Here is a 27,874-nt window from a genome sequence, read left to right as displayed (position 1 = left end):
CTTCATTGTTTAAACTGAACATTCGGAAACTTAAAAGCTTTATCACCGATATAGATCTTTTTGCTGTAAATCTCATTCTAAAGTAAAGAATCAAATAAGCTGAAAAATAGTCGCTTTTACAAGAAATCAATTCATTCTTCTGGCAACTATATCTCTCTCCGATGACTCGAACTGTCCACTTCCTTTTGCTATCCAGATGAACAAGGACGATATACCTCGGGTTGGAGTCCATCTCCATTCTGCCGATGATAAGGTTGCTGGGTGTAGGCCTGGTGATTCGGTCCCGTGTTGGCGGAGTTGACGGAAGCAGAGTTCAAGTTGTGGGGCATCTCGCGCGTGAAAAGCGTGCGCGGCGGCTGGGGTCAGCTGCCCCGTATACCGACTATCTCCTCATACACCATGCTGCTGGTAGCAACCATTTATCATTCCACGCCCTGTAAAATTATCTCAATTATAATTACATTCGATCAGATATATATGTAATTATTATAACAATTTTTAATAGTTATGTCGGAATAGATATTAATGTTTCCACCTATTATTTTTTTTAATTTTCTTAACAATTCTCCTTTTACCATAAGATAATTTTCATTATTGGTATAAAAATGAACGAAGACAAACTAGGGGCAAACGCGATCATCCGGCGCGTATGGGAGGCTTCGGCTGAATGCAGACTCCTATTAACCGATTATACCCCATTAAACGATTAACATTCTGAGCATTCCAGTTCTTGCTCGTTTCTGGCCGGCATGTGCATCGAATAAAATCTACTTTTACGTAGAATACGCACATTTGTGTAACACTGGCTTCTTTCACGGAATTCGCATTCCTTTTCCTCCGCTGTTTTAATGTCGGATTTTCTGATAATATGCTTTTGGTATAATCCCTTCCCCCTCTTAAAAAAAATAATATATTGACTATAAAAAAGTTATTGCATAGAAGAGAACTCCATAGTCGCACCTTTCCATATTCCCAGATAACTGAAATTGTATTATATTATATATAATGTAAAACGATTGTTTCATAATTAGTGTGTGTGTAATGCAACAAAAATCTTTTATGTATTCTTCATGAACTTCATAAATAAGCAAAGATTACAAATATGAATGTAACAATGTATTTTTAATGTAAATGTAATGACGCATAATAAAAGAGAAAGTTCAAGATACTCTTAATACAGATGAAGAATTAATTTTTCTTTCCCAGTTAATAGATTGATACCCCGAAGTCTGCTTGGTATTTCATTCGGATTTCTCCGTCATTTTTATGCAAATGCGTCTCCTTTCAGCGAACAATCAACATTTAATCTCGCATTGCATGCAGGATAAATAAGCACACGCTGTAGTTACAGGTTGTAATTATCGCAAAGAATCTTTCTTTCGTGCCAAGAAGATACTCTCCTGTTCGGCTTTTTCTATCCTTACGAGGAGCTGCACATTGTTCTAGTCTGGCAGAATACCAACATCGTCTCACTTTCCCAGTGGGACACAACGATATCTCATACCTGGAAATAATCTGAATCCCTTGCTTCCTGTCGCTTAAAATGATTTACCATAGCTGCACCATATAACGAGTGAATAAGAGATATTCGAACTACTTTCGTTCGAACTCTCTCGCATATTGTAGAGGCTGCGTGTAAATGAATGGTAATTGCTGGATTTATCTGGAGGGCTGGATTGTCCTGGAGGAAGTATAAATTAACCAGAGGTCAGGAAATATACATATACGCATACACAGAATGAGAGAGAGAGAGAGAGAGAGAGAGAGAGAGAGAGAGAGAGAGAGAGAGAGAGAGAGAGAGAAAGAGATGAAACCTGTTGTAATATCGATTCCGATACTCTAAACAATTTGAATCAACTGTCAGTTTTTAACTTGTCATAAAGAACTGAAATTACAAAAGAGGAATATATCGATTTGTAGAGAACAGACCTATGACCATAGACAAGATGTAAGATAGACTTCCACATTGTGCGACTTCCGTATCCTACGTCCTGAAATACCGATCACGCAAAAGATCAGACGTTTTGTTATGCCATCTACAATTTAAAACTGTAAGTTTGGGACCATATTTTACGTAAACTTCGCGATCGATAAAGTAGATACAGATATTTCCTATCAAATGATTAAAAAAATACGTCATCTGCCAATAATAACAAATTAATATAATTAATATGTTACTCCGAGTATGAATTCATCATAGAGCTAAAATCAACAAATAAATAAATAAATATTGCTTTTCCTTAAAAATTTCCCCCCCCCACTCCAACTCCTCTTATTTATAGATGGAAGTAAGCGTTTCGACAGTTTTAAATTGAAGTGAAAAGTGTTATACGCGATTATGTTTTTTACACTGGAACGTTTTAATTAGATCAAAATAATACTTGTAGGATCAAGCTATTAATTATTTACGGTAATATCTTTCGCAACAAATTTCTAAGAGAAATTTCCATTTGTTTTAATGGTACACGTTTCTTTCTTCGACTCACAATCAGTGATATTTAAATCGGATTAATTGCGATCCCCCCTATTAACGATTCTGATTATAGGCTACGACGATAGTATTGAATAAAATAATTGTATAGCTCGCAGAGTAGAGAGTTAATTAGCACAATTAACGAGAAAATGATACAATATCGTAATTTAGAGCGTGCACCTTAATGCCAGGAATAATAACGACCGCGGGAAAAGAGGCATGAAAATTAATGGGGATAAGTCGCAAATAAACGAGATGCCATAATCATCAAAATTAATCGCGGTATCGTTGTTACAATTTCGTTAAATCTTCACATTTTATGACTCTATAAGAATCTAACAAGCTTATGTTACTTTCAATACCTTTTTGAATATTCATTCTCAAAATAAGAAAGAAAAAGAAACATAAAAGAAAATTTTAAGATACGGATCCACGAAACGTAATAAACTTTATAATACTAACTACCTATAGTATGCCTCCTGATTTGTTATACCAATTTTTCGATGTCGTTTCTCATCTTGAGTGCATTTAAAAAATCAATTGGAACAATGTCTAATGAACAATAACTATAGTTATCGTGATGCAGCCAGGTAAGAATTAATTAAATTTCATACAGTGAAAATATTGCATTCTGTATAACCATAAATAATTCGTTGCACGTTAATTTAGGTTCGAGCATTGCACATGGAGGTCTCTTCGCGGTGGATGACCACAGATGTTCCTAATAACGAAAGAATTAAGAAAGAAAAGAAAGTTAAAAAAGGAAGGTCTGTCGCAATGACTGCGACGTGTTAATTATCCAAATGCTCCAAGTTCACGGTTCGAGTGATCGACGAGTTTCGCTGGTCTGTTTTGTATTTCCATCCACTTCCGGGCTTTCAGAGGACGAGGAAAACAGAGCAGGAAGATCTGTCTTCGTATCAAGATTTAAAATTCCGTCTGACGCTTTGCGAGCAGACAGTCAATACGAACATGCAGTGGGAACAGTGGGAAATATAGAAGAAGAATAATGGAGTATGCACAGGGGACTACTGGTATTTTTCTATTCCTTTCCCTCGTTGAATCTTCCTCGAGTATCGTTGACGAACGTATCGATCCCAGCTACCCTTGGCGGATCCATCGGATCTTGTCACAGAGAACAATTTCACTTGGAATATGTGAAACGCGAAAGGAGAAGGTATCGACGTGTATCTAACCATGGAATAATATTTTGAGAATTTTTCTTAACGTCTAATATCGAATTTTGGCTCTCCAATGATTACTTATCGTTCTTATCGAAATTGAAGATATTTCTTTGCAGAGTTGAATTGTAAAGTTTTGGACGTTATTCTTGCTCATTGTATTTCTAGTTTCATTTCATTTTCTATCTTTTTTTAAGGGAACTTAATCACTTCGATAAAGTCTTCATTTCCGAGAGGAAGAATAAGAGAAAAGAAAGGTAGCTTGTCATATTATCAATCACGGTCCACTGACAACCACAAGTACCAGTAATACTAGGGAAGAGTCTTGCAACTATTCGCCCAAATTGATTTGGATTAGGACGTGTTGATTTTTGTCGTGGCAAAGAGGTGGTGCGAAAGAATATTTACGACTTCGCTCGAATGCGTTCCAAGTAGGTTGGCAAGTGTACCGGCACGCTGGCTTTTGACCCAGTTCGAAGCTCGCAAGCTCTCGTAACCTTAAAACAGCGCTGCTATTCCAGTCTATGCCTCTAATATGTTACACCGTTTCTCGACTGTACAGTTTTAGCATGCAGCAGCATGCGAGGCCCTGTGAAATTACTGTGGCCAAGACTGGATTCATTCGATCAGGTATCGTGATAAGTCTTGGGTACTTATGATCGATTTTGTAACGTGGTTCTCCTTAAGAGTATAACAGCCTTCATACTAGTGCAAGGTCGTAAAATTGGTAAAACGTCACACATGTTAGAGAGATTTTGAACCCGAGACTTCAATTGTACATTACTTCTAAGTCTCCTACTTTTATTTTTGGAAGCTCCTTCTTTTATCATGGTAAACTTGTTGTACAACACGTGTTAAGTGGTATGAAATATCATTTTTCTGGTTGCTCCTTCTCTTCATCATTCATTTATCATTCTTCATCTTCATCATTCAAGGAAATTAGTATATTTCCTTTTCTAAACTCTTTTTAACATAATCCTATTTTGATTACCCATAGGAGGTGTTGTTGAGGTGAACGTTGTTCATCAAAGAAAATCTCCAGAAATGTTCATACAAATTCAGATGATGGTAATTGTTAGAGACGATTTTGAAGAAAATGGCCATTAGTATAATTCATCATTGATGACTTGAAGAAACCCACCACAAGGGGGTATGATTGTAACATCAATCAACTCTATGAACTAGATTAAAGGTGTAAGAAGAATTTGAAGAAGCGTGGACCAACAACAACTTTGGACCACTCTGGACAACTTCGGACATTCGTTGAGAATATTTGGGGATTCGATACATCATCCGTGAAAAATCGGCGACACCCATATCCTTTCATGCACTTCAGCGAGTCGTATTTAACTTGGAAGAACACCTATCATCTGCCAGTAGCATCCAGGTAACTTTGTAGTCGAGTTGATTATTCTTTAACGAGGTATATAAAGATGCATCGTATGCACTATAATTGCAGATGCTACATTACTTATATATACCTTGATATTAAAGGCTTTTTATCGAAAAGCACGAACAGCGCACACAGATGTCGCATGAATCGATGTTCTTAATACCTTTTCAAGCTTCAATTTTCTTCATATTTATTTAAAATCTCGCGATATTGTGGAAGCTATCGTAATACATCTTCCTCGAGTAACGAAGATCTTTGTAATTTGAAATGCAATTTGGATTTTCATTCCAGTTTTTAGAGGACGATATAATTCCGTTCTTCCTCATAAAGTGCAATGGCATTGCTCAACTTAAGTTCCATCGCGAGAATATCCTCCTGCCGGCGACACTGACCTAGATAATTAACAAGTGTTAAATCAATTTTGCAAGTCATAAAGAAGATTTCTTTTTGCCGTTAATCTACTGTACATCCAGCGACGTATGACAGGCATATATTTCAAACTCGCGAAAGATTCTTAATCTCTCACCTTGGAATATTTTAGTTTCACTTTGGTTTCACTTCGACAAACTATCGAAAATGAAAACGGATCTTTAAGGGAGAGTCGATAAATCAAATGGACAGTGAGGTTGGAGTAATAACCGAAGTTCTTCGCGTTCATTCAGGTCCGTAATTGGCTTCTCGTGCTATGGTGAGAACTATTTCCGGGCCACTTGATTTTCGCGTGTACATCACGGACACTTAAACGGAAAAGTTTGCTTCGGGGTAACTGGAGCGGAGAGTGAAACCTGGAAGGTATTTTTAGAAGATTGTAAACGAATAATTTTGGATTAGAGCGACGAGCTTGAGAAACCTGAATTTTCCTTCTTTCCTGTCCACGATTCTTAGGGGATGATCCAAACGCCATGTCCAATTGTACATTTCCATGTAAAACATTCGACTAGTAATCAAAATTTCTTCTTCCAACTATCGCAGAGGTGTACAGTACTTCCTGCCGTGACTTTTCCAAATTTTTAAGTAAAAATTGTTAAATACGTAATCTGAAAGGCTATAAAAAATTCTCCAGGATCACAAAAATGATTGAAGATAATAAAATACCCGATGGTATCTCCTTAGAAAATATTATCCAGACGAAACTACGGTGTAAATTAAAAATTAACAGGTCTAATTAACTCGTGTAAAAAATCTAGTTATTTTAATTCGGCGGTAGAGTTGCAATCAAGACTGTCTCGCGTTGAAGAGCTGGAGCAGGCTGCATGTAATCGCCCAGTAAAAATGCAAATTGAATGAATGGGGCCCATTCATAGATTCGCAACAGACAACGAGGCGTGCAATCTGCGTCGAGAAAGTTACAATCATCTTGGAGAAAATGGCTCTCGAATAGCACTATTCTAAAGGTTCGCCGTTAAAGTATCAGCCATTTCTATTTAGAAAATGTTCGTCCACTTCCTGGATAAATTTCAAACGAACCCGAAAGAACAGAAAATTCCATCGAATTCCATCGCATTAACGGAAATATAAATAGCAAGACAATTTAGCAGAGAGTAAAATAAAGAAATATAAAAATGACAACTCAATCCTCTTTGAACTGTGTCCTCAAGACCGATCCAGCCAACGTTAAGTCTCGCCTTTGTTCGTTTCTAATTCCCAGGAGGGGTTCCCGACTAAAAATAAGAAGAGAAAAACGAGTTAACGAGTTGCACAAGATTTTTTCTCTCTTTTGACGAACAGGGATCCACGGACTTCTTTTGTTTTCCATTAAATCGGAGACGAACGTTACGCCGCGTAAAATTACACGAACCATGGCGTAACACGCGAGAACACCTTGCGCATGCATCAGAAAATCCGTGCAGCAGAGTATACATACGCGTGTACATTGTGCACGATGGACGGTACATAAAGGGGTGGTATGCATCTCTCGTGGATATCCATTGTGAGCTCCTTCAGTCGTCTCATTTCACCGTGTAGCCGACGTGCATCGCTTTTAAGCCGGTTCCACGCATTTAACAGTCGACGAACGCTGAACGTTCGTCACCCGGGCGAATTGTTCGTCAAAGGCCAAAGGGTTTGGGTATGTTGATCGTGCGTTTGTTGAGCAAACAGGGGTTGGATTGGTGTATGGAATTATTGGACGAATGACGAATATTCGGCACCGGGTGGGTAACGAGATTCATCGATCATGGATCTGTATAGTACGTGCACAGGGGCGTTTACTTGTCGAAGAGTGGATGTTTGGAATTCGGTGAATATCCAATGTCCGAATGTCCGTGGAAGTCGAATATTTGGAATTTTGCGAATATCCGGAAAATCGTGGAATATCGAATGTTCGAAATTTTCGGGACTTTGTGCGTTAGAAAATTCGCGAATAACGAATACCCAAATTTTGGTGAATACAGAATATTTGAAAATTGGAAAATACTCGAAGTTCGATAAATATTCCAATATCGAGCATCCGATGGAAATATACTTTGCTTAAGGTATTGCTCGGAGTTTTATCTGATGACGAAGCTTTTATATACCAACCTTTTATTTCTTTATCTCTCGCCATGGATTTTCTCTGAAAAATATCCTCATTTGCAAAATATTTCTGCTATCGTGAAGTTTCTCGACCGCTAACGGGGAATTTTTTTTAGAAAATACAGAGAGAAATGTTTTGGACGATGCTTGGAATCAAAGGGAACTGGAGGACCAACGAGAAATTTGTGCCGAGAGGAGACGGTTGTTTTGCGAATGTAGGTCGGTTACGAGAAAGGAGAACGATTTTCTGGAAGCTGGCTAGGCTACGTGGATCCACCGAGTTCATTTGTTGCAGAACCTCTTCATTCCTTGTCTCGCGATTTCTCTTTACAATTAGAACAACGGCAAACCTTGTCTTTATTTATACCAGTATTTTATGATTTACTTCTTTCCATTCCAAAAACAACGTTCGTTTTGTATCATACGACATCTAGCATTTATTTTTAAATCTAAAGTTTATACGTAACAACGTGTAACTACGATATTTACGATTTATCGGAGATATGAACCGTGGTGGCGCTAGTGAGTTAAATGGAAAATCGTCTTAAGGCTAATGAATCGATATCACACCTATCATTCCTATCATTAAATTATTTTCCAATTTCTCCAATATAATCTCGAGAATCCCACCTTGCTATATACATCATTATCGTTTCAAATATTTCAGTTTAACGAACAAACGACTTTTTAAAAGCAGCAAATGCACATGTTCGAATACTTTCATATCTGAGTGTAGACACGTAAACGTGTAACTTCCAAGTCCCACGACGTTATAAAGGGTTAGATCGCAACACGAGAAAGCAACTTTTATCGTGTCGAAAAAGAGGAAAATGAAACGAAATGAAAGGTCTAGTCTAGCTGCACACAGGACAGAGAAAAGATCCGGAACAGAGTCGGAAGAGGGATGCAGAAGATCCTCTTCCGCGAATACGGGTCACACTCGAGAGGATATGCAACGGCGGAAGAAAGCTGAATATTTCCAATAACGATTCAGTTCTATCTGGAGCACCTGGTGGCTCGTTATCGACGCCGATTACTCGAGTTCGCCAAAGGAACAAGGCCTACAAACCGGATACGTTCGGATATCCCGAGGAGGGTTTTTAATAACGGCGAAACACGCAACAATAGTCCACATCGGGCGAGTTCGATGCAACCGGCATTCTTTTCCTCTCTTTTTCCTTCTGCTTTCTATTTTTGTTAACAATTCGAATTGCACCAGGCGCGCCAGTGGATTGGCGAAGGAATGGATCGATCGCTTTTAGCGACTCTATTCTATTTGCAGTCGTCGAGGGCCTCGCCAGGCTTGTTATCAGACTTATTAAAAAGCATCAGGAACGAGCGACTTATCGGTGCATTATGGGCTTGAAATGGAAACCTGAGTCGAGATCGAACGATCATGAGAGAGACGTTCGTGGTTTCCGGAAGGAAAGAGGCTCGTATAATATTGGAGAATAATAATAGGGATAATAACAGAGATGCATGAATAGTAATGATGGTTGAACTAACCAGACTCTCAAATTCTTACCGTATTATAAATTACCTTCGATCCTGATCTCTCAAATTTATTTCACTTCCTCGAAAAGCTTCGCTACATTATAGACAACCCGATCTCATTCCCAATATCTCACATATATTTGGATTCTTTTAACAATTTTGTCGATATTACGAATTATTTATTTGCAACTTAAATCTCTCTTATTTCGACTTTCTCGAGGATATTTCTGTATTAAAAATTATCCGAATTCGGCTCCACTTGATCGTGTATCAATAAATCCTGATACGAGTCTGTATACTCTTTCGTAAAATGGCACTAACCCTGGAGGGCGAATTAAAAAAGGAACAGAAAGCCCCGAAGGATCGGGTGTGTTTGATTTCTCAGACTAGGCAAGTACATAGTAGTCCAAGTGTGCAATACTCTTTATCGTGTCTAAGGGGAATCGCGTGGGGATGAGAGGAAAATCGAGAATTTGAAATAGACTGTCAGGAACCTTATGAACTTTTCGACCTGATATTTTCCATAATGGAATAAATGGCGGACCCATTAAGAGATTTAAGTCGTTCAATTCATTCCCGTATCAAAGATGACGTAATTCAACGTCCAAGGAGAACGAGACCGAGTCGTGGAAAGATATCTGGATTACCGAAAGAAAAATAAGCGACCTCGAAACGTAGATTCTTTAGCCATTTTGTTTTTTCTCCTGCGGTTTACCGTATCGAACGATAGATACAGGGCGCGGCAGTGGCGGCAATAGAGATGCATACGAGCTGATAGCAAACAGTGGAATCAACGATTTTTTCTCCCAAAAATTTGCCAACTTCTGACCGAACGATTTTAGTTATTTTACGATACGATCTATTTTTCGAACGGATTCGAATGATATACGACAGACACGAAAGAGCCGATGGATATCTCGTTAATTTCTTGTTGTTCGTTGGAAGAGAGACATAACAGGAAATGAAATAAACGAAATACGAGAAATGCAGACGGAAAATTAAGAATTTACATCTCATGTCCACCACTGCGAGGCTTATTCGAAAGCATGGATTACCACAAGAGCTGCTAACTCGTTCTATCAGAAATCAAGTAACGAATATTAAAACGAAGGAAGACCACGTCTATTCCTGTCGACTTGATATTCGGAAAAAACTTGCAAAGTGTTTCGAAGTCCATCGAAAAGCTTCCTGTATAACCTGTTCACACGCTTTTTATCGAGCAAGTACTAGAACGTGTTTGAGTATGCGTGCCTAAACTCGATTCCGTCGTATCGACCCTCGAACATATCCCTGGGGGTGGCGCAGACCATCCGCCATATCGAACGAAAGTAAAAAGAGATTCCCCGCTGGGAAATCGATATATTTTTTCATTACAAAATAGTGACTCTATCGTGTTATGCACCATGAAGGTTCGTAATTGCTTTAAGAAAGGATATTGACTTTTATCGTGTACCGAGCAAATTTCTATGCTCGTGTAGAGGGTTGAAAATGACGAAAAATTATTTAGATAAAGTTAAATGCTTTTCAGTACAGTATATTATGATATATATTATATAGTACTTTCGCGTAAATTGCAGGGTAATAGTATTTTGAATTCTTTTAACACTTTGTACCCTCTATGGGGTGGATACGAGGGAACAACTGACGTTCTTCTGGTTCCTCCGTGAACAATGTAAGTCGAGATGGGTGATAATCTATCGCCCTTTGGCAATATCTCACCTGTGATACACGGTGGCGTGATGGAATTGAGACTTTGAAAAATTTCTCAACCTTTGGGGAGCAATAATGCCGCGATGGGAATTATATAACAAAATTCTAGCAACGGAGAAACTGAGCCTTTGAAGAAAAATTCCTAGCAATAAAGAAACTCAAGAACGTCAGGAAAAGAATTCCAACGACAATACAAATCAACATAAAGACACTAGAAAGAAAGTACAAAACTGCTCCAGCAACAATTGCAGGAAAACAAGATGTATTAGTATTATAAATAAGAGTATTATAAAATAACGTAGAAAACGAAACAGGAGATGCTGTGGTAGATAAAATAATTTAACATCAACAAGAAGGCTTCAGAATAGAATTCTGACTGCTTGGGAAACAAGTTAGGTACAAGAGTAACAGCAACAAAGCTAGGTACGTCATATGAACCTAATTAAGAGATAGAGATCTGTGCCAATTCGGATGTTCAAACACGTAAACCGAAATTGCAAACCGATTGACCGATTCCACGATTTTACCATATCATGGTGGCCACTATATGCACTGCGCACGCGTGCATCGAAGCGCGTTCGTGTGGGTGAACGGAATCGATGCGTTCGCATGCAAATCGCGAGGACGATGCGGCCAGCATGAACAGGCGGAAGGATCGAGTTTATTCAAATTCGATGATGCACGACTAGCACCGTGTAGACTTGTATTTCCTGGTCAGTGGATTTTTCGTGTTCGTAACACGATAACGGTGTTTCGCGGAAACGCTCGCTTAATTCGAAACGATCCACCGGAACGCGGAAGGATCGGGTTCATTTAAATTCGTATACATTTCACAAGTATACTTTTCTGGTCATAGCTGAAGTAGTTTTGTTTGCGATCTTGCGGCAAGACAAGCTGCTCGAATACAGAGTACAAAAAATACAACGCATAGTGAAATCACTATGATACTTCTTAAAAGGCGAAGTTTTGAAATCAGTGCCTTCAGGCTAATAAATGGATCTTGGTGGATCAGCAAATTACATAGAACGTTTGATGAAGTTTTAACGATGAAATCTTAAGTTTGATCAATTTTATCAAGTCTAGTGTTAACATTTCTGTTAGTCGTTTACAGTTTATTAGCCATCTCTTCCACGCGAGATAGAACCCATTAAGAAATCTCGTGCCTAAACGCTCATTTGCATCGCGGAGGAGTAAATAACAGGCTTTCATGGTACGTAACAGTGATTTCACTATGGCGAAGAAAAGAGAATCTCTACGTCTTTGGGATCGTCCAAACAGGATCAGTGCGTTGGAAACAACACTTAAATCCAATCTGCTCTTTCAATGCGTTCAACGCGTGTCGTTACGCACACGTCCTATCTCTTAGGCTTCTGCTTTCCTCTTTGTTCCTCTTCATCGCGGTTATTTCGCATCGTCGAACCTTTCCTCTCTCTTTTCCACCGACAGTCTGTTAGCACTGCACACATCGCGTTCCGTTACATTGTTAAGGGGCCTATTATCCAATCTGCCGCGATATATGTGCACCTACACCACTCCTATGGTGTCGTCGACGTGGATACCAACGTTTACACTCCCTTTTAGACGCTCTCGGGTTCTTGCCACTTGCGAATATAATTGTTCCAGAGATTTCAAAGCTTCAGAATGTAAGACGTGTACTTGTGGAGGAAAATCCTAAAGTTTTGCAAGCATTACAGTTAGCTTCGTTTGGAATTAGATTCTTCGTACTCTTGATACAATTAGCGTCGACGTGTATCTCCTATAGAGACATCCCAATCTTCTATCTAATAAGAACACGCGTATGGTAAATTTTGATAGAAATGAATGCAGGTAACAAAAATTTTTGGCGTACTCCAGTAGCTTGATTCTCCTGTGTCTTCTACAGTGCATCGTGAGTAAATCCGTGATAATTGTCCGTCAGACTCTTCATAAAGAAACGACGTTTTTAAGTCGTACGAGTAAATTTCACGAGCACTGCGTAGGCGAGACGTTTCGAAGCTGTCTCCTTGTGCACGCATCCGAGGGGGCCAAAAATGTCGCATGGAGAGCAATTAGGTTGATACACATGTCGTTTCTTCCAAGTTTCTACTCGACGAGTCAGCTTATTAAATCCTCTCCTTCCGTCGACTGTTAAACATCGAAGTTTAGCTTTAACCATAGCTCCAGATTACAAGAACGAATGAATTACTGAATACAAACTGCAGATAATACCTCGGTGTTCCGCAGCAGACACGTTGTTAAAGTATATAGCTGAGGCTACATATTTGGCCGCTGGAAAATTTAGGAGATCCAAGTTATTAACCAAGGAGGATCCTTTCATCATACTCTCTTCTCATCTCTGACCGATCTGTAATTCTGAAACACCATGTATTAATACACAGATGCAGTCGGAGACTGCGTGAAATATTAGGGTGCATTCTGCATTCTCGAGACTCGCGTGCACCGGCCCACGTAACAATGTCACCCCCAGGGTGAGAATGGTGCACCCTCGAATGGCGAGGGTCGCCATCCACTTTTGAATTACGCTAGATTGTACGGGCTCGGGAAATCAGCTGGGGCGACGGCTAGTCTCAGGTTGCTATAGGGTGTCTTTGAAACTCTTCGTGCCTCTTCTTTTGATATCGAGTTTCTTGCTGTAACAAGCGGCAGGGCTACTTTCGATTACCAGGCTCCGGATGGAAAAGTACGTCAACGAGCTCAACAGCTGAACTGGTTAGGCCAGTCTTCCGGTGGACGAGAGTTCAATCAGTGATCCGATTGGCTAATTTCTTTCTTCTTCGTTTTATTTATTTACGTAACTTTTTCCTTCCTTTTCTGTTTAATGGTTGCACCTGGCTCGCTGGATTCGCGATAACGATGATCGTAGCGAAGGAAGTCAGTTCCTCGTTATTACCAGGCATCTTAAGTAGTTTCTCCATTTTGTTGCAGCTGCGGATTTGCCTGTCTCGGGATTGCATCCTCGCCTTCCTTCTATCGAATGGATTTTCTATTCAAGAATAGTAGATCTTGAGAGATAACAACCAAGTTTTGAACTGCTGTGTTCATCCTGCGATTGTACACACCTTTGTTCCCATAATTGTATTACAGCTTTGTGTCCTTCTACTTCACCTAATTTCCTTGGTTCTTAAGTTTCGTTCTATTTGCTGTTTACTGTACAACCTTGCTCCTTGTATTCCAATATTCCTACACAATTGCCAGTTCCAGTAGGAAGATCATTTAATAAATACCATGATTGGAACGAGACGAAATTTCTTTAGAGCAGACTTTTGTTTTCTTCTTTCACGTGATATTTTGCCGATATTCTTTCCTTTTTCTCTTCGACCAATAATTTTAATTTTCGCGCGCTTCGACGGTTCACCAAGTCGAATCGGCAATACGTTTAATTCAAAACGGAATGACAAAGGTATGGATTCAACTGCTTTCTGCGTCAGTATTTCCAAGAAAGCTTTTGCTATGGCTTCGCGACAAAGGATAGATACAACGAAGGCATTTGTCCGTGTCTTGTCTAGCACTCCTGCGAGTTTTATTTATTTATTTATGAGGAGGAAAAAAGTACCATTCGTTCCTGCCCCCCGAAATATATACCACGATCGCGTGACCTAATCTAAATCTAACCCTACTCGGTTCATTTACCAACCATTACGCAGTTATATTCCAATCCGTCTTAGCGAACCCTCTGACGATATCGTTTCACTATGATGCGACCATAGTAATGGAGCATAATGGTAATAGTAAAAATTATTCTATATTATCGTCAATATTATTACTACGATAAAAACATTATTGAAAAATACTAAGAGAGTAAAAATTATTCTGGTAAAATATGGGAAAGGTGAAAATTGTCTTCTTATCGTTACTACCATTGTTACAGCAAAGATATCATTGCGAAAATCGTGAGGAAGGTACAAATTACTATCCCGTTATTGTTACCATTATTACCATAGCAAACATGAAAAGAGTGAAAATTATTATGGTGTTATTGTTACTGTTATTACCTCGGGGAAACATGGAAAAATTGCTATCCTGCTATTGCTACCGTTACCATTACAGCATACGTATAATAGAAGAATATGGGAAGGAAAAAATTAACATCCTGTAATTGTTATTTACCATGATTATTATGGCAAAGATGTAATTTCAGAAAAATGAAAAAAGGTAAAAATCATTGCGTTTTCATGGCATTACTGTCATTACTGTGACAAGAATATCACAGTGATGAAGCTTATACGATATACGGATAAAAAAGATCGTAATTAAATGCTTGGAAGGAAAATAAAATAAAGCCGATATCCTATTAATTGGACAATTAACAAGAATTTCTATGAAGAATGTTTAAAACCACTATAAAGACCGAGAAAAGAATCTCGAACGCAAAGTGGACGATTAAACGGGTATTAAAAGTATATACCAAGCCAATGGCCTTACTTCTCGACCGAATTTCACTGACGACCACACCGAAGTAATTTCATGCTACGAACTTCCTACTTTGAAAAATGGTTTAACTTCCGCCGGCTGTATTCTCATATTAAAAAACTCGGGCGAACAATTAGTTTCGCATGTATTCTTTTTTTATTCCTATTTTTCCTGCTCTTTCTATCGTTTCGCGGCGAAATTACTAGAAACGACACAGTGAAAAAATTGTACGTGCATGGCACGTATAACACGGCCTTCCGTACTTCCACCGCGATAATAATTATTTTCCATCTATTCGCGGAAGTTACGGGACCACGAATGAAAAGGAAGAAGGAAGAGATTGCAATTACCTAGGCTTCGTGCACTCGAAGACGCAATGGAATTCCGGTATCCCATTAATAACTGTAGAAATTAAAAAAAGAATATACTGCGAAAAATAATCGACGATGTGATATTATTAACACAGGAGCTACCGAGTTTTAATATATATTTAAATACGTTAGGTGTATATAAAATAAATGAAATATATATCTAAATGTAATATAGCTTAATATGGTATATATAGATGTACATATAATCTGTCGAATTCGTTCGAAACTATGAGGAAGTTTAGAACTAATCGTTTCAATTGATTCGGTAGTTTTAGTTACTAGAATCTAGTGAATTCTAGTACCTACTAATAACAGCGAAAAGAAGCGAAGATCCGTTTCTCGAACGAATCGATAGATACTGTATAGATATTATGAATTTTAGGAAAATATAGAATCGAGACACAATATCGTCGAAAGTAATAAAAAGATGGACCTGAACAGGTGAAAAACGAATTTTTCCATCAATAAGGTAAATGGAAACTCACTACTCTGTACTTTCTATAACAACAAGAGCTAAAGATAGAAATTCGTCGAAAATGTGATACCACTATCCAATTACAGCGAGGAAAAGTATGAAGCTGAAAATCGTGTGACGAACCTCTATCATCAAGATTTCACGATGTAGACGAGACTGATAGAAGTGAAACCACCCTCTTTCTGACTCATCGAACCCTCGTTCGTTTATCCGAGGAATTTACCAAACGACAGATAAAGGAATCTACCCCCTTTGGAACGGAGAATGAATTATCATTCCAGGTATTGTTCGGAAAAGAAATAAAGACGAATTTCTTATGCACAGGAAAGCAGAAGTCCCGATACTAAGAAAAATTCATAGGAATTTTCTAGTCGAAGACCTTTCCTCGCAAGATTTGCTAGAGTTTCGCCAACGAATGAGAGAAATCTGCACAGAGGGAAATAAATGGATCAACCATGAAGTGAAAGCATTCACGGCTGCAAAGCTCTCGTTCCACGAGTTCTCCATCTTTCTGCCTTCCTCTTTTTCTCCATTTTTTTTTCTTTTTTTTTTCTTTTCGGATACCACGTGGTCGCTTTTGCTCCCGGGACAATCGACGACCCCGTTGTGACCGGCGAGGAAGTGGAGAAAGGGAAGAAGCAGCGGAAAATATCGGTTTTTCTGGTGAAACGAGAAGCACCGTGGCACAGTCGGTGCGTTCGCGTTTCACGGTTCCTCTTCTTTGCAGAGAAATTTTCCCGAGGCAGAGAGAAGCTTCGAAGTTCGTTTAAAAATCAGGGAGAAGGTGGAATTTAGTCGGTGAGAGATTAGCATTAACAGTAACGATGAATTTCGTTCGTGGAACCGTGGAGAAACGAAAGTTTCTAGCAATCGTTACGTTATTCGTCGAATTTGGTTTACTGCTTAGGATACCGTGCCGGGAATAAAAAGATCGAAAGGAAATGAATTCCGAACAGGAAGTTAACAGCTAGTTACTCGAGGTGGAGCGGCTAGTTAATAGAAGCGAAAAGAAACCCGGAAAGCACCGGAACACCTCAGGTAACCCAATTAGTCCAGCTCGAAGAAAAATGTAAACTTCAAATTATGAATTTCTTTTGGATCTTCTGGCGATTTCACTCCTCTCGACAATCACCGACGACCCGGTTCGAACGTGTTCATAAATAAATCTTTCTCGGAATTTTCTGCCAGTCTCGCTTAAAAATTTCGTAACAGAACCGCACCATCTTGGAGACAATGTGCGACTTCGACCCAGATTCAAAGGATTTATCGTAAACCCCATCATTTTTCCTTCCATTTCTTTCGCTAAATTTTACGTTTTCATGGAATAGACGTGGTTGACCTGAATCGTACCGAGAGGAAAAACTGGCAATGACGAAATCACGAATTAATTTGCGCTTCTAGCCGCTTAATGAACGAAAGATTAAACGAGATCAAAAGGAAATTCCCTACGACAACCGTCTACGTTAAATGGCACGTAGAAAATAATAAAATGTTAATACTTCCGACGAAATAAGAATATCCGTATGAATGGAAATGTTAACACCCAAAGATGCAAACCTTAATGTTAACAAAAATATTAACACCGGCATTAACAAAAATGTTAATACTGATATTAATAAAATACCAACATCGGTATTAACAAAAATGTTAGTACTGGTATTAACAAAATGTTAATACTGGTATTAACAAAATGTTAATACTGGTATTAACAAAAATGTTAATTGGTGTTGTACTAAAAAATTATTTGAAACGATTAATTTGCTAGAATTATGTACAAAGGCGTTAATAGTAGTTACACAATACTATCGCCATTATTAATGCTACCGCTATAATTTAATAAGCACAGATAGTAGATTAACTGCAGCACGTACTTAGCTACGTATAGCGGTGAATATGTTAAAAGACAACCGAACTGACGAGACTAATTGTAAGCTCAAGGAAAGGCTGTACGTCGCAAAATCTCCAGGAGGCAATGTCGGTGAAGAATTGTTCCTAGGGCACACGTGTGCACGGTGATGCACATACGTGGCGATCTCCCATCATGCACGAGAATGCAACGACGCAGAGTAGCGAAAAAACGAATCGCTGTGACGCGTGAAGGATGCAGAGCAGGATGCACCGAACACGCAATTTCAGCAAGCGATTTGGTTTCCCGGACAATTCGTCACGATTATGCAAATATTTGTAAATTTACTTATTCTTTCTTCTTATCTATCCTAAGCGAATAGTTCAAACCCAAAGAAACGTGCTATTAGCGCGTTGCAATTTGATTCTTATTGTCCCAAAATTCACGCAACATTTGAATCTTGCGCCATTTGTGCAAAGTGTTGCCAAAGAAAAAAAAAAGCGTGCCAGCTGACAGTTCAGGGTTATTAAAAATGGAGCGCTACCCGAAAGAACAACGCGTTTCCATTGTTGAGCAATATCTTAAAAATAACGAAGGTTTGTCTGTTTTCAATCAAAATTACTTCTTACGTGAATTTTGGGACACCCTTTGTACCCGCATACTTGTTGAGACTGTACAGGACGAGAAAATGAAAATTTTCCTACGACATTTTTTAATAAACAGGAAATTTAGTTCACAACGTGGGAGATCAGATCATGCGTCAGCGGTAAATCTCGCGAGTTTCTGATTTGCCGTTAGTCGTCGCTCAGTAATAAACCTAGCAAGTTTCCTAATTCAATCTACCCCCGTTGATGATAAATTCTACGAGTCCGTGATTCGATTCGATATCTACGTCGGAACTTAATGCGAAATTGATGATTCCTACCCATCGCATGTTCGCATTTGGGAAACATTAAGGATATTAATGGATACTAAACATTAATGGATAGATATGAAAATAATACGCAATAACTCGATGCCGTAATTAATTCTCGAATTCGAAAAATAAATATGGAATTAAATTTCCAGCGCTGTTTCATCGCTTATCAAGCTCTTAAATCTTCTCCGGATTCTTTAACAGTGATTCGAGTTAATTTGTAGGAAAATAAGTAATGTAACATTAATATCCTGCAATTTAAATTTCGCTGATAATTACTATATTAACGCGTGCTTTCCCAATCACGTGTCTGACGGATTCGTTAATTAACGAGGCGTTGGTAGATCGAAAAATTTCGATTTTAATGAGCTTCGCATACCGAGGAATCTTCGTAGACGAGAAAGCTATACGGTACGTAGGCTCGCAGAAAATGAGAAAAGAGAATATAAGTACCATAATCTGGCATAATCGAGTACCCTCAGCCGAGAAAAATTCAAGAAATATAGCCTGCGAGTACTAAGAAACAGTAAATTACATAGTGAATCCAATAGAGATGATTTCCAGACTTCTAGACTTTTAATTAAAAAAATATTTCTCCATGATGGATTTTTTTAAACGTTTAATATATTGTATATACGAAGAAAAAAAATAATATCATAAGAAAAAAATGGACACAAAATAAAAGAATATGGATAAAACTATTCATAAGAGAAGCTTCAAGATGGCTGCAGGTACATAATTAATGTATTTTTTTAGATGTTCTTTATAAAGATTTCAAATAAAATTTTCTTAAAATATATACCAAATGTTCTTATATTTCACGTAAAATTAGAAAAAATGCCTGTAAGTAACTTCTGCATAATATGTACCACATAGTTTTTGTTTCTGTGTCACTTCATCGACGACACCATTCCGTTTTCACGTGATAACGTTGGCACAACACGAGATCGATTAAACAGTATCCCACACGCATATACACGCACGCGTCTATCTATACATATAGTTAGTGGACACGCACGTCATCATGGTTATGTAAAAAAAAAATTTATATTTTTCCCTTCGGGGAGAAAAAATAAAATACAGAAGGTAATTTATTTTTCAAATATTCAGAAAGACAACGCCCCTTTTTCCAGATAAAAGAAAGATTGAAACTTTAACCACCCTAAGCGATATAGCCCCTGATCGATATCTATATCTTACTTGTCCTTGATCTCATACTAATAGCTGACAGGAAAAAATGTACGATTTAATAATCCTGCCCACGCCACCGTTTTGCGCGGTCAATTCGAATGTATTCAATCGGACCAATCACAAAAGATATTGGGACACTACAATTCGCGTGATTAATGGCTATCATATAAACTTTCCCATACAAATTCGGATTCCTATGCAACTTGTCGAACAAATTTTTAAATTAAAGATAATTGTGCAGCTATTATTCAAAGCTTTGGTATTTTGAAACAATGAAATAACTAACACAAAGAAATAGTAATATTAGATATTAATTTTGATTTTTAATGTGAGAACAGTTTATCCAGTTGGACTATTCACTAAGAGTAAAACAATCACAGAATAGGTAAATAATAGTAATCAACGATGGAACCATTAGATTACACCTAAATTAGTGATCGAAAACTACAGAAAATAATTAATATGCTGTTGGGTAACCTTCGTCGTATACAAGAAGTGTAGCTGTCAAGTGAGCCTCGCGTTTGAGACACTTGTGCGTTCGCAAAGAGAAAAAATGGCATCGGTCTAATTTCCACATTTAACAAAATTAATTGTAATTATGCAGAAATTAGGCACAAAATTAAACTGCTATATGTACAACCAACCAAAATCGTTAATTTACCAGTAATAGTTGGTTTGAATCTGTAGTTTACCCCACCCAAAAACAAACGATTAAATTACATCATGATGGCATTATGAATAATTTTTGCACAATTCTAACACATTAATTCGACATATTGTAAACAAAAAAGATTTCAAATTATTCTTTATTTCAATAATCTGTATTACTACGAAAAAAATTGATTTTCTTTAAATTATCATATATATAATAAACAATGAAATACAAACGATATAAAATTAAATCTGTTTATGATTTAAACAATTATTGTTACAGTGTCATATTGTATACATCAAATTTTTATGAACAAAAACGATTTTAAAATATCAAACGTTCATTGAATGACTATCGTTTAAACATGAGTTTGTTAATAAATCACTGTACCAATGATGAATTCGAAATTCAATTCAATTTTTCTAAAGCAATCTTTCGAATGGCTCAAAAATTAAACCTTTGCCTTGTTCTTTCTTTGTAGTAATATCATGTCCAACGATATACTCTAACCTTAATTTGACAAACATTCTTGATATCTATTACACAAAAGGATCTGTAAAATGAAATCCAAAAATTTTGCAAGGATACGCGCCAAATCTTTTCTAGGTCATTCTACAGAGACAGGGCATGCACGGTTCCACAGCTGATTTTATTGTCTGAAGCAAGAAAAATTCATAATGCCAAGCGTTGTGGTCAGAAAATAAACAGGACGAATATTTTGAAGGAAACTAAAATCTACTTACCGCGATTAATCACTGTTAATTTACCGCGTAACTGTATGCGAACTCGTCACAGAAATCACAGCACTGACACCACACCAAAACATCCCCTGCGAACGACTGATTTTTATCGAACTGGCCGCGGCGAAATGCAGCTCACACTGCCACATTGCCATCTTTCAGCAACTTCCGTAACCATTTCACGTCCATCGAACAGCGACGCTGACTCTTAAATGTTTCCTGCGCATGCTTGAAACTCTTCGAATTTAACCTTTTATCTTTAACAAATAATATAATAAAAAGTGCACAGTATACAAATTTATGACAAACCAAAAAAAAAGAACATATTATAATAACAATTATCATTTTAAATATTACTTGTTCATCTTTATTAAATATTTCTTAATTTTAATAATAAATATAATATAATTTTACTGTAAATATAATGCCGATAACTTTAAGATATGATCATAGAAAGAGCAACTACCTATCAAACAGACATTTTGCATTTCTTCTTCAAGTATTTGTTCTGATACTTCTTTACTACTTAAAAAAGACCAATCACATCCATATGCTATACTTTCATGCTCTTTATACTCGCCAATAATAGACGGAGTTTCTATTTTTTCACAATCGACTACTTTAAATCCGCTAAACATGCAGGCTATTAGTAAATATTTATGCTTAAAGGGATCCCATTTTAAACGCCAAACACCCCCATTGACATTAATATCTGATATAGGTTGTTTGAAATTTCTTGTATCCCATAATTTTACTCTCTCATCGTAACTGAAATATTATAACAATTTTGACAAAAATTATGATTTTATTTCTTAATTTTATTATTACTTTAATACGACACCTTCCAGATGACAATAAATATTCTTTTGTTGCATTACAATGGATACTCGTAACACCGGCATCGTGAACTTTATTTGATGTAGTACTAGTGTTTGTTCTGCTATCGATACATTGAAATATACAGTCATCGCCACCTTAAACATAATTATTATTACAACGTATTTAATTACTTGAATAGATTTCTATTTCAATTATTTTCATACCACTATATATTATATTTGTATTCCAATAATCGAAAGCTGTAATCCATGCTTCATATTTGTGTGCAGACCATGAATTAATTTTATCAAGTTTGCTTTCATTTAGTTCCAATAATGATATACAACCTTTTGAGTCACTAACTACGATTTTTGCACCGAATTCATTAATATTCTTTAATCCTCCAGTATCCCAATCCAAAGATAATGCAAGTATGTTATCTTCATCAGTAACTCTTTTTTGGGTTAATATTTCTAACTTCATTTTTTTATCATCACTTTTAAGTTCATAAATTTGCAGATATCCTAAAAAGTTTACAACACCGAGTAAAATTTTATCCTGACATGTGACATGTGCCCATTTCATATCCAATACGGCAGGTACTTCTAATTTTTGTAATAATACTAAATGTCCATTTTGTATAACTTGAAATAAATAAACTGCTCCTAAACGTTTCTGTGACAATGAATTAATATGTCCTTCTAGTAATTGATATGTTCCACAAACAAATATATTATTGAAAGAATTTATTGGGCACCATTCAACTGAATCAGCAGATAATTCTGTATCAAAAGTATCCAAAGTGCGAAACATACTTGACTTTGTGTAACCTGTAACATGAAATTAAATTTGAAAGTGCTAAGAAAATACAAAAATTAAAATCATTTTAAGGGAAACATTATGGAATTTACATGCAAAATTCTTTATTTATATAAATATTACAATTAATGGAAACTATATAAATATGACATACAATATTTAAACGATTACAAATTTAGAATTATTTATTTGCATACAATTACATTTGTATATTGCTATTTCCAATAATGTTTACTATTGTTATTATTTTTAGTATAAAAAAGAATTTATTTGAAGGCATTTGATATGACTTGTTTTTATTAAATACTAATAAAGCCTTAAAAATTGGAAGAAACATTTATAAAAATTCTACATAATTCATTCATTCATATTGAAAATTTGACACACCAAAATTTTCTAATCATGTATAACTTGTACTTTTTGGTCAATATGTATTATTACCATTAAGATCATATCATAATTAATTTTTAGGAACAAGACATGATCAATGTTTCTTATACATAGTAAATTCTTATATTTCTGAGCAAATATCATATAGATATTATAGGAACTTTTTATCTTCTCACTTTAAATAATTTCATAATACATAGTTATTTAAGTACATACAATATACTTTTACATATCTTATTCTAAGTATATACTGTTAGGATTTAATACTACATTGGTTCTTTACAACATAGTTTCATCAGTTCCCTTAGATCTGCATTGCATTTGGAAAATATATTTGTACTATCGTTAATCTAATTAAAACCTTCACTTTGTCTGAAAGTATCATACTAATATAGAGTTGATACATATTTCTTATTTTTAAATGTGATGAACATACCATTTGATACATCTGTAATTGTTAATTACAGTTATATATAAAAGAATTTTTATGACATACTTTGTACTTATTATTCGTATAAAATTAATTACACTTGTGACTAATAAATTATGGCATACAATAATTAATTTCATTGTACTCTTTGGTAGTATAAAAATGAATAAATAATTTCCTATCATAAAATAAATATGTGATGTATAATTTTTTAAGTGAGTTTTTAAATAATAATGAGAAGTTTTGTAATTTTAATTAATGAATTTGTTAAGTTTCTGTGCAGTTACAATTTAATATCATCAACATTTGAGGTAGATAAATTGTTATTCTGGTTTTTTTATTCTTTAGTATGCAAATGCAATACTATTTTTGGTAAAAAATATAAGTCTTCTATGTTATAATTAAACCTATACCTCTGTAGCTCTAGAATATTTGGTCAATTACAGATTGTTATGTATAAAATTACTTAAAAGTTTTGCTCTACTGACGAGCACTTTTTTCAGTTTCAATTAAACATTCCCTAACTAAAATACGTGCATGTACAATACCACGCTTAATTTTTTCTATAGAAGTACGACTGCCAGCATAGGTAGGTCGAACTTCATGACCAAGTTCTTCTATGACATTAAGTAGTTGTATATATTTTGATTGACCAGGTACAAAAGGAACAGTTTGTTGGAGGGCTCTTGGATTTGGTACACTCAGTAATGGCTCTGTAACCTTTGTTGAAACTTCTATATTTCCTCGTTCTTCTTCCATCTTCTCTTTTTTTTTTTTTTTTTTTTTTTTTTTTTAAATAAATATCCTAACAAATAATTTATGAAGAGAATCTAAGTTATAAGTAATAAGCTACATATCACAAGACGGTTGTTACAATTGATCAATATACTACTTGCACCTCGAAAAAATCTTAATTTTTTATCACACAAAACAAATGAAATTCATATAAAAGAACACAATTTTAAGAGCTGAAGATCATGCAATAAAAGTATAGTATGAATATGAATTAAAATAAAAAAAACGCTGATATAACCTTGAATTATATATGTAATTATATTTCACAATTTATGGAACTCACCTTAACAAATACACTAACAAAATTTTACGCAATAAAGAAATAAGTACAAACAAAAATTAAGTGTAATGTTCTACAAATTCATAAAACTATTGACTTCTATCCACCGCTCCTACTATGTACACACATGTACCAACATAAAAGTAACCAAAATTTAACCAACGCTTCAACAGAAAGGAACTATATTCTGTAACATATCGCGCCGAATTCAAAGTAATTATATACTTTGGTACAAATATACAAATTTGATTTAAGGGTATAAAATCAATACACAATATTGTACAAAACTGTTTTTTTTTTTTATTTAGTTATACCTTGTAGTCAGTAATATTCAAGGATTATACTTTCCATAGGTACATTTCATTTGATCAATTTTTTTCCTGCATGTATACTGTAGGTAATTACTAGGTACCCATAGTTTCAACCAAAAATGCAATAAACTTTTCTTAGAAAATATGAATGAAGGCTCTTCAGTGTACAAATTTTCCCTGCCTAATATTACGTTTCCTACATGCTAATTGAAAACTTAATAAGAAGGAATAATTCCTTCATAATTTGCATCTTTGCATAGAAAATGGTCATCTTTACATTCTTTCTAATAAAAATAATGAACAAAAACGAAAATGAATTTTTTTCCTTTCATTTAATTTATATCCAATATTATGCGCTATTGATTGATTAATTTTCTTTAGGCATCCACAAAAGTGCATATTTTAAGTCATTTCATTTGTTATTGAAAGTGATATTAAGTTATACAGCTATTACTTTCTCAATTTTCTCATTATTTAAAAAGATCAGCTGCTTACACTTTCTTTTTATTAAACATACAAACTAGTAAGATCGTATAAAATATGAAATAATAAATGTTATATATTTTATGCACATTTTTGTAGATGCTAAGACACTCCCTTTAAAATATACTGCTGTACTTCATACAATGTACATATTATTACTTTGTAAAATAATCGACTAAAAATCTAATCGCTAAGTATGTCGGCAGATCATTGCCGTGCGTTATGTTCTGTTTCCAATAGACATTCCCGTACAAGAATTCTAGCATGCTGAATACCCATCTTCAAGCGTTCAGCTGCGCTGCGACTTCCAGCGTAAGAAAGGCGTATGTCTCTTCCAAGCTCTTCAATAATAACCAATAACTGAGCATATTTGCCCTGACCAGGCACAGTAGGAAAATTTATTGTACTGGATGGGCTGGCCTGTGCTACTTGAACAGTTTGAACATTTTGCAAATTTCTTGGGTTTGGCACAGTGATCACAGGTTCAGGAATTCGTGGAATTTCTGGTACCTTTGGTGGTGGTGGGTCATTTAATTTTGTTATTGTTATTTCATTTAATTTAGCCAACTCAGTTAATTTTGCCATTTCTGCCATTTTCGAATATTCAGGCATCTTTGTAATATCGTTCTGCATGTTTGCCATTTTAATCATTTCATTCATTTTTGTTTTTTCATTCATTTTTGCAATTTCTTTAGCCATCTCATTAATTTGCGCAATTTCATTTAATTTGGTTATATCATTATTATATTTTGCCATTTCTGTCATTTTTACCATTTCATTAAGTTTGGCTATTTCATTCATTCTTTGAACTTCATTAATCTTTGCCATTTGAGACATTTTCATCATTTCATTCATTTTCGCGATTTCATTAATTTTTGTGATATCATTGTATTTAGCCATTTCAGAAAGTTTCACCATTTCATTCATTTTGGCAATTTCTGACATTTTTGCAATTTCTTGCATCTTCATGTATTCTGTTGTTTTAGCATATTCTGCCATTTTTTCCATCTCGTATCTCTTAGCCATATCCTGAGACATTTTATTTAATTCAGTCATTTTGCTAAATTCAGCAAGTTGAGCCATTTGAACTATATGTTCTGGGACTTTTCCTCTTTCCATCATTTGTTTTAATTCTGCAGAAATTTTATTCATATTCATTTCTGACATTTGAGCTATCGTTGCTGCATCTGGCATTTTTGACAATTCAGCAATTTTGGAAATTTCTCTTGCTAAATTTTCATCTAAGCAACGCTTCTTTTTAGCACGATGCCTAGCCATACGCTGAGCTTCTTGCATTCTTCTTATTGCTGCCTGCTCTTCTGTTTCTTTTGCCCTGGCGTTCTTCATTCTTTCAGCAGCAGAATATAATCTAATAGCACGTTCTTCTAATGTTTCTGATCTTAATTTTTGTCGTCTATATTCTCGCATTTCTCTTACCTTTTTAAGGTAAGATTTCTTCTTAGCCTTAGGCATAACATGCAATTACGCACAATATGGGTACAATCATCTATATAGACTGTCATTTTTATGAATTTCAAATACCAGACTCTTCAGAAAATATACTTTGTGCATACGTTATTGGTTAAGCGTAACTAATTCTGTTTTCTTTCCGATAATAACTAATTATTCTTACATATCTCCTCTTCATATGTGAAATAATTTTTTATTATTTCTATATTTTAGGAATTACCTGTAATAAAAAAAACCATAAAATTGATAAAAATCTTCTGGTTAAAGATTTTCAGATAAGATAAAAATGATTCATTTACATATTTTGAAATATAATAAACATTGTCATTGCATATTTAATTAGAAACGATTCAATTTTAGAATGTCGCGGCTATGAATGCATATAAGTTCTCATTAAATAAGATTATGGGTAACAACATTTAATAATTTATTTACACCAGCAAGAAAAGGATATCAACCTGACGATCTCTCTTAAGAAATACCGTGACGACTTTCTTCACTGCAGAAAGCGAGAAATATTAATATTAATTCGATTTTCAATGTCTAAAAAGACGCGGGTACCAAGCTCAAAAAATTTCATAGCACGTGCGCAAAAATTGAGCGGCGAATACTGTTTTCGAAATTGTGTATATAGGTGTGCGTGAACGTGTCGGCTACCTGTGCCGTGTTGCTTTGTGTGTGCGTGTCTCCCAAAATTCGAAAGAAGAGCGT

General features: G+C 35.8%; 4 protein-coding genes across 10 annotated transcripts in view; all 4 read right to left on the bottom strand.

Moving 5' to 3' along the window:
• Positions 1-21,492, bottom strand: part of LOC108551118 (uncharacterized) — a 28,645-nt gene extending 7,153 nt beyond the window's left edge. For 2 of the 6 annotated variants that reach the window (XM_017905151.1, XM_017905156.1), the window contains exons 1-2: positions 21,370-21,492; positions 216-434 (exon numbers count right to left, since the gene is read on the bottom strand). In XM_017905151.1, coding sequence (XP_017760640.1) covers positions 216-329 — 114 coding nt within the window. In that variant the 5' untranslated portion in view covers positions 330-434; positions 21,370-21,492. Of the gene's footprint in view, positions 1-215; positions 435-790; positions 942-1,504; positions 1,644-1,929; positions 1,983-21,136; positions 21,189-21,369 lie in introns of those variants that run through there. The other 4 variants (XM_017905155.1, XM_017905153.1, XM_017905154.1 and 1 more) reach the window with 4 other exon arrangements.
• Positions 21,493-21,776: 284 nt separating this feature from the next.
• On the bottom strand, positions 21,777-25,020 carry LOC108551093 (diphthine methyltransferase). Of its 2 annotated transcripts, XM_017905120.1 has the most exons (4): positions 24,903-24,920; positions 22,410-23,015; positions 22,208-22,340; positions 21,777-22,134 (listed from the first exon to the last, which is right to left on the bottom strand). In XM_017905120.1, exons 2-4 carry the CDS (start codon positions 22,996-22,998, stop codon positions 21,777-21,779), a joined length of 1,080 nt encoding a protein of 359 aa, XP_017760609.1. In that variant the 5' UTR covers positions 22,999-23,015; positions 24,903-24,920. The 2 variants fall into 2 exon arrangements, 1 of the variants encoding a protein (XP_017760609.1); XR_001890453.1 differs by lacking the exons at positions 21,777-22,134; positions 22,208-22,340; positions 22,410-23,015 and adding an exon at positions 24,598-24,629 and having other exon boundaries at positions 24,903-25,020.
• Positions 24,305-24,593, bottom strand: LOC108551094 (cyclin-dependent kinase 2-associated protein 1). The gene has a single exon (XM_017905121.1). The coding sequence runs from the start codon at positions 24,581-24,583 to the stop codon at positions 24,305-24,307; it is 279 nt and encodes a 92-aa protein (XP_017760610.1). The 5' UTR covers positions 24,584-24,593.
• A 789-nt stretch (positions 25,021-25,809) lies between the features above and the next one.
• Positions 25,810-27,320, bottom strand: LOC108551086 (eukaryotic translation initiation factor 3 subunit A). The gene has a single exon (XM_017905113.1). It carries the CDS (start codon positions 27,164-27,166, stop codon positions 25,901-25,903), a length of 1,266 nt encoding a protein of 421 aa, XP_017760602.1. The 5' UTR covers positions 27,167-27,320; the 3' UTR covers positions 25,810-25,900.
• Positions 27,321-27,874: the final 554 nt, after the last annotated feature.

Source organism: Eufriesea mexicana, unplaced genomic scaffold (assembly GCF_001483705.2).
Source record: "Eufriesea mexicana isolate 0111107269 unplaced genomic scaffold, ASM148370v2 scaffold3653, whole genome shotgun sequence".
Taxonomy (NCBI): Eukaryota; Metazoa; Arthropoda; class Insecta; order Hymenoptera; family Apidae; genus Eufriesea; species Eufriesea mexicana.
Note: the sequence above shows the minus strand (reverse complement) of the source record. Positions and strands in the feature narration are given on the sequence as shown.